The sequence below is a fragment of the Myotis brandtii genome, unplaced genomic scaffold (genome assembly GCF_000412655.1).
Source record: "Myotis brandtii unplaced genomic scaffold, ASM41265v1 scaffold123, whole genome shotgun sequence".
Lineage (NCBI taxonomy): Eukaryota > Metazoa > Chordata > Mammalia > Chiroptera > Vespertilionidae > Myotis > Myotis brandtii.
In genome coordinates, this window is record NW_005354291.1 from 18,056,381 (window position 1) to 18,062,745 (window position 6,365).

Genomic DNA, 6,365 nt, shown 5'->3' on the forward strand with positions numbered 1-6,365 from the left:
ATCCCCAGTAGGGGGTGTGCAGGAGGCAGCTGATCGATGCTTCTCTCTCATCGATGTTTCTGACTCTCTATCCCTCTCCCTTCCTCTCTGTAAAAAATCAATAACTAGCTGGTTTGGCTCACTGGATAGAGCGTCGGCCTCGGGGCTGAAGAGTCCCGGGTTCGATTCCGGTCAAGGGAATGTACCTTGGTTGCAGGCACATCCCCAGTAGGGGGTGTGCAGGAGGCAGCTGATCGATGCTTCTCTCTCATCGATGTTTCTGACTCTCTATCCCTCTCCCTTCCTCTCTGTAAAAAATCAATAAAATATATTTTTAAAAATAATTGTGCATCCAGCATTCCCACCACCAATGGCATGCCCATTCTTTTTGCCTAATCCGGACCACCCTCTCACATGCTGTATAATCTATTCTGCTTAGTATCTGTCTCCCCTGCTAGAACATAAGCTCCATGAGGGCAGGATGCTTTGTTTTGTTCACTGATTCCCAATACAGTTGCTCAATAACAAAGAAGGGATTGTCCCCTTTATGCTTTTATCTTCTATTTTTAACATTATCCATCTTCAAAAAAGGCACAAATACGGTTTTATTTTAGCAATATGTTGCAATTTCAAATGACACTTAAGCACTTGTTTTAGAATATGCATTTTCTCTAAATGCTTTATAAAGGCAAAAATCTGTTCAAAAGACCATATAATCATGGTCTACAGGTATGCAACGTAGACAATTTCCAAGAACGTCACGGGCCCCCAACACTCTGGGAGAACATGGTGGCTGCAAAGAATGAAGAATGCAATTCTGCAATGCCAGGCGTGGGGCAGGGGTCCGCAGTGGCACAGCCCGGTGCAGACACGCCAGGTAATTGCACCTGCAGGTACCTGCTCTGACAGCACTGTCCTGAACTGGTGATGCTTTTGGCAAGAAGTGCATTGTCCTGCTTACTAATTTCTAAAACCTCAAGCTTTTACTTTCCAGCTTGTGGAAAAACTGATTAATAGTTTATTGCAATTGTCAGACTTTGTCAAAGTGTTCATTTGTTCCTTTAACAGAGGAAATGATGAGAGACCATTTTTCCCACAGGTTAAGGACGATATATAACATCTGATTCGATGATGTCACCAGCATTCAGGCAAGAATTTCATCCAGGGGCATTAGTCCTTTGTTAGAACAAACTCAGGATCTCTGACACTCCTTTTTCCGAACCTTTGATTTTGGTGCTGTGAGAAGGACAGAAAAGAAAAAGAGAAGGTGAAGAGGCAGGTCGTGTCAGACTCTCTTTGTCCTGATTTGTTTGAAGTGAGGTACTTTATATACAGTAGGGAACACTGACCGTTCGGATTTTCTTGTTTGTAGAAGTTCTTTAACATTTCCACTGCTTCCTCAGCCCGATACCCCGGAATGCACTGATGAAAAGAGAAAGTTCAGAATGAACAGAGGCCTATGATAATGTGTGTTGTGTTCCATAAAAAAAAGGCAATATATACATAATTACATAAAAAGATCATGTTAATACACTTTGTGGATATTAGTAACACGGGAAGCATGTTTCCAAATGAATAGCTATCTGGCCTATCAAATATCACTCTCAATCAACTAATTATTATTTCTCAATTAACTACTATTGAAGTTATGAACTATGTGATCTTGGGTAAGATTCTTAAAGTCTCTATGCCTCAGTTTCCTCATATGTAAAATGTATTTAATTATAGCAATTTAACCCAGAAGAATTTGTGAGGATTCAATAAAATTAAATAAAATCATGCCTGTCAAGTACTTAGCACATCATAAGGGCTCATTAAGCATTAATTATTTTTATCTGCTCTTATTTACTGTGGCCCATTAAGTGTTTGATACTATAGAGCTATGGTTGGCTGTCCACAGCTAAAAATGGTTAGCTAAAAAGGGGTTTTATATTTTTAAAGTGTTAAAGAAATAAGAATATGCGAGAGAGACATAAATGGCGCACAAAGATTAAAATATTTACTATCAGGCTCCTTACAGGGGAAAAAAATTGTCAATCCTTACTTACTATAGAGGATTTTTTAAGTGTTCACTTTGTGCTATCTTGGTACCTAATTGGGAGAAAAGAACAACATGGAAGAAAGCGAAATTGTGGTAACGTAAGGATCTGAAACTTGAACTTGCCTTAATGATAGAGAACATTTAAAGAGGCTAAACAGAACATATTAGGGAAAGAATAAGAACAAGCTTGGGTTGTATGTGAGGAAACCAGCTGATGGGGTAGGGGTGATTATTAAGGGAGTATAAGGAAAGAAATTAGAGATAAAACAAAGTCAAAATATATAGGGCTTTGAAAGCTTGTCGCAGGAGTTTGAACTTGATACATTGCACCCTTCTGAGATGCATGAAAGGGTAAGAGCAGAAACTTTAGGGAGGCCCGCCTGGAGGCAGCATACAGGACAGGAGGGACCCAGTGAGCAGCAGCACAGGGGGCTGGCAGGCTCGGTCTGCTGCTCAAAATGAGCCCCTTTCTCCTGTGCCTACAGAGGCTGCATAAACTTTCCCCATCAAAACAAATAACCTCCTACGAGTTCAACACGTTTAGATTCCACATATAAGTGAAATCCTGCAGTATTTGTCTTTTTCTGTCTGACTTTGCATAATACCCTAGATATACTACAGTTGCTATGAGAGTAGAGTTTAAATGTTCTCACCAGAGCAACAATGACAACATGGTAACTATGTGAGGTGAAGGATGTGTTAACTCACCTTATTTTGGTAAACTTGTCACAATATATACATGTATCAAATCATCATGTTTTACAGCTTCAACTTACACAATGCTAGATGTCAACAATAGCTCAATAAAGCTGGGGAAAACAGCCCAATGACCTCCCTTCTTCCCTGTGCCCAGGCAAGCTGCTCCCCCGCTGCTCCCTGAGAATTTTTCAGAATCATGGCCTTCACTTTGGGGGCTCTCATTTCCTCCTCAACCTCACCCTCGCTGGCCTGTGCCCCCAGGACTCCACTGGAACTACCCGCTCAGACATCAAGGGCAGGGAAAATATAAAAATACAGGTATTGATTGCTACGCACCAAAAATAGTATGCGGCAATCGAACAAAATTATTGAATTTGTGCAAAAACACTGTGTTTATGGTAAACAGCATCTACTGTCACTGTCAGGGGCCAAGCTTCACACAAACTTGGTAGAGCAGGGAGCCGGGAACACTCACGGAGTGAAAACGCCAACAGCGGCAGTGTCCTCGGGCATGCCTCCCGGCCTGGGCGAAGGTTGTCAGGAGATCCCTCGGAAGGCTGGGCACTCTCCTCCAACAGAGGTTCGGTTGATTCTGAGCTGAGCACGCACCCGGAAATGACTGCCTGTCACTCACACTGAACTCGACCAGCAGTCCCGAGAGCCTGTCTAGTTCTATCATGGTTTCTGGTATACCCACCACATGCTCACCATTCACAAGCCCATGATGAGATCAAAGTCATCAGAAAGAAAGAGAAAGTGTAACAGTTCATGTTACCTGAAACGGTCTCCCAGTATTTGGTAAATCAGCAGAGGCAATATCTAGAACAGAGCCACAACCACCAAAACGTTCATTCTGACAGCCATACACAACCAGCGGGATTTATGTGAGAGAATTAAGGTCCTACAGAGAATGTGCAGTTCAAGACAAAACTAGGATTTACACCAGCCATTCTGGAGAGGAACGCTCATGCTACTCTTAAAAACAACTAAACTGAGGCTTAAACTTAAAAATCATGCAATGCAGTTACACAAAAGAGGTTTAAAGGATTTAGAAATTAGTATCTCACAATTGCAAAGAGAATGAAAACTAAATATCTCATTGGCAAATGTTCAGTTTGGTGTTCTCTCTGGTTTTTCCTAAATCAATTGTTTTGGAATCATTAGAGAATCAGAGCCAACAAAGAGGCAGGAATTTAATCCAGAGATTTTCACCTTGTAAAGATAACATATGGTTACCTGTGACTTCCCCAAATAAAATATGTCCTGTGGCCCCGTACAAAACGGCTAAAGCTGAACCACTCTGTACGACAGGATGGGGACAGAATCCTGTTGACCATAACTGGCCTCTTTATCAAGATTGTACATTTTATCAGACTCAAAACCCTCTGTATTTTTTTTAAAGTGATCAAATGTTTCACCCATACACAGTAAAATATGTAGATAAAAACATGCAAGTGTGAAACTGAGTTTTAAATTATTACATACATTTCTTAAATCTTTAGAGACTAACTTGCAGCACTCAGTATTTGTGTCACTTACTCTATGAAATACAAAGAGCTGTAACTATCAATTTCCCATTTATTTACAACGATATCATAATGTATTGGTTTGTTCTTTAATTTGTATTGACTTCTGACAAAATTTGTCATATATCATAATAGTTATTTATGGCAAAAGTAAATGAATAAAAACCTATAAATGGCCCTAGGTGGTTTGGCAAGGTGGATAGAGCATTGGCCTGTGGACTGAAGGGTCCAGGTTGGATTCCAGTCAAGGGCTCATGCCTGGGTTGCTGGCTCGATCCCCAGTAGAAGGCATGCAGGAGGCAGCCAATCAATGTTTCTCTCTCATCGTTGATGTGTCTATCTCTCTTTCTCTCTCCCTTCCTCTCTGAAATCAATAAAAATATATTTTTAAAAAATTAAATAACAAATATATAAACGGAGAAAGAAAATTTTTAAATCACCAAAATCTATTATCCAAAGGCAAGCCTTAGGTGCATTTTTTTTTTCAGACCTTTCCTTATGTAGTTTTATCCTATTTTAACTTAAATTATGATTTATTCTTCTATTACAGTTCAAATTAGTGCTAAGCTTTTCTATCTCTAGCTTATATACTAGTTACATGTTTATAGACATTTTTTAAAAAGGTTATTTTACTATTTAAAAAACTTCCTAAAGCTTTTTGGCCTTCACCTCGTAGAATTTGTTTCATACGTCTCTGTAGGGACAGGTTACCTGTCCGGCCACTTTCAAGTTCACACAGGAAGGGTACAGACATTAGCCCAAGGATACTCATGAGGCGGAGGGCAGCTGCGCACATGATGCACGGCTCCACCGTGACGTACAGCACCGTGCGCTCGAACACCGCCGAGGGGCTCCGGCCGCTCCCCCGGCACCAGTCTAGGGCCTGGTCGATGGCCACCATTTCTGCATGTCGAGTAGCCTGAAAAGAGAGAGGAGCTTGCCTTGACAATGTTTGCTACACGTAACTGTATTCTGCAAATATTCAAAAATAAATACCGAAAAAATTGGGCCTCCTGTTTCTGCCAACGTTTTAAAGAATGGAGGTTTCAGGGCACCCTTAGCAGTTGACAACATAGTCCCCAGGTCAAGTACCATAACATCACCAAAAAATAAATAAATAAATTAAAAAAAAAATAACATCATCAAAAAAGACATCTCATCTGAAATGCTGTACGAATCATGCTATATTTTAGTTACTCTGAAGTATCTAAGAAGTTGGGGGATGTTCCTTCAATTAAAATCCCACATTGAAGATATGTCTAAAAAACAAAAAAATGATCCTAGTATTTCTGAATATTTTAGGGAAAGCTTGAAACTTTCATAAGAATGTACTCCAGTTTCAAATGTTTTCAAGGTTGTCACTGACTTCACTCTAAGCAAATCTACATTTAGTTTTTACTGAATGTCTCGCATTTTCTTTGGGATAAGATTGTATATACTGGCAGATTTTTGGTATAGCTCTCAGATACCTCATGTAAGCAGTAGAATACAGGAGAAATCACACAGCACTTGGAATCAACCACGTTTAAATATGAATCCTTACTGTGACATTACTAATTATGTGGCCTTGAGCAAGTTACATATCTTCTCTAAGTCTTGGTTTACCCATAGGTAAAATGGGGTACAATGGTCTCTATACCTCTCAAAGCAATCTGAATTATGGGAAGCACATGCTGTATAATGCTATAATATACTCTGCTATGCAATAATTATTTATAACTAGAGGCCCGGTGTACGAATTCGTGCATGGGTGGGGTTCCTAGGCCTGACCAGTGATCGAGGCCATCTCGCCTAGTCCCAGTCAGGGCTGGCCGGCTGGGAGGAGGGACTGCAGAAGGTTGGCTGGCCACAGGAGATTGCTGTGGGAGCACACTGACCACCAGGGGGCAGCTCCTGCATTGAGTGTCTGCCCCCTGGTGGTCAGTGTGTGTCATAGTGACAGGTCAAGCCAGCACCGGTTTGGCTCAGTGGATAGAGCGTCGGCCTGCGGACTGAGGGGTCCCAGGTTCGATTCCGGTCAAGGGCATGTACCTTGGTTGCGGGCACATCCCCGGTAGGACATGTGCAGGAGGCAGCTGATCGATGTTTCTCTCTCATCGATGTTTCTAGCTCTCTATCCC

At 41.2% G+C, this 6,365-nt stretch overlaps 1 protein-coding gene across 2 annotated transcripts in view; it reads right to left on the reverse strand.

The window, feature by feature from the left end:
- Positions 1–560: 560 nt before the first annotated feature.
- Positions 561–6,365, reverse strand: part of ADAT2 (adenosine deaminase, tRNA-specific 2) — a 15,866-nt gene continuing 10,061 nt past the window's right edge. The window contains exons 3-6 of one of the 2 annotated variants that reach the window (XM_005859079.2): positions 5,014–5,164; positions 3,495–3,601; positions 1,329–1,401; positions 561–1,215 (exon numbers count right to left, since the gene is read on the reverse strand). In XM_005859079.2, coding sequence (XP_005859141.2) covers positions 1,172–1,215; positions 1,329–1,401; positions 3,495–3,601; positions 5,014–5,164 — 375 coding nt within the window. In that variant the 3' untranslated portion in view covers positions 561–1,171. Of the gene's footprint in view, positions 1,216–1,328; positions 1,402–2,027; positions 2,071–3,494; positions 3,602–4,956; positions 5,165–6,365 lie in introns of both variants that reach the window. The other variant, XM_014533896.1, reaches the window with a different exon arrangement.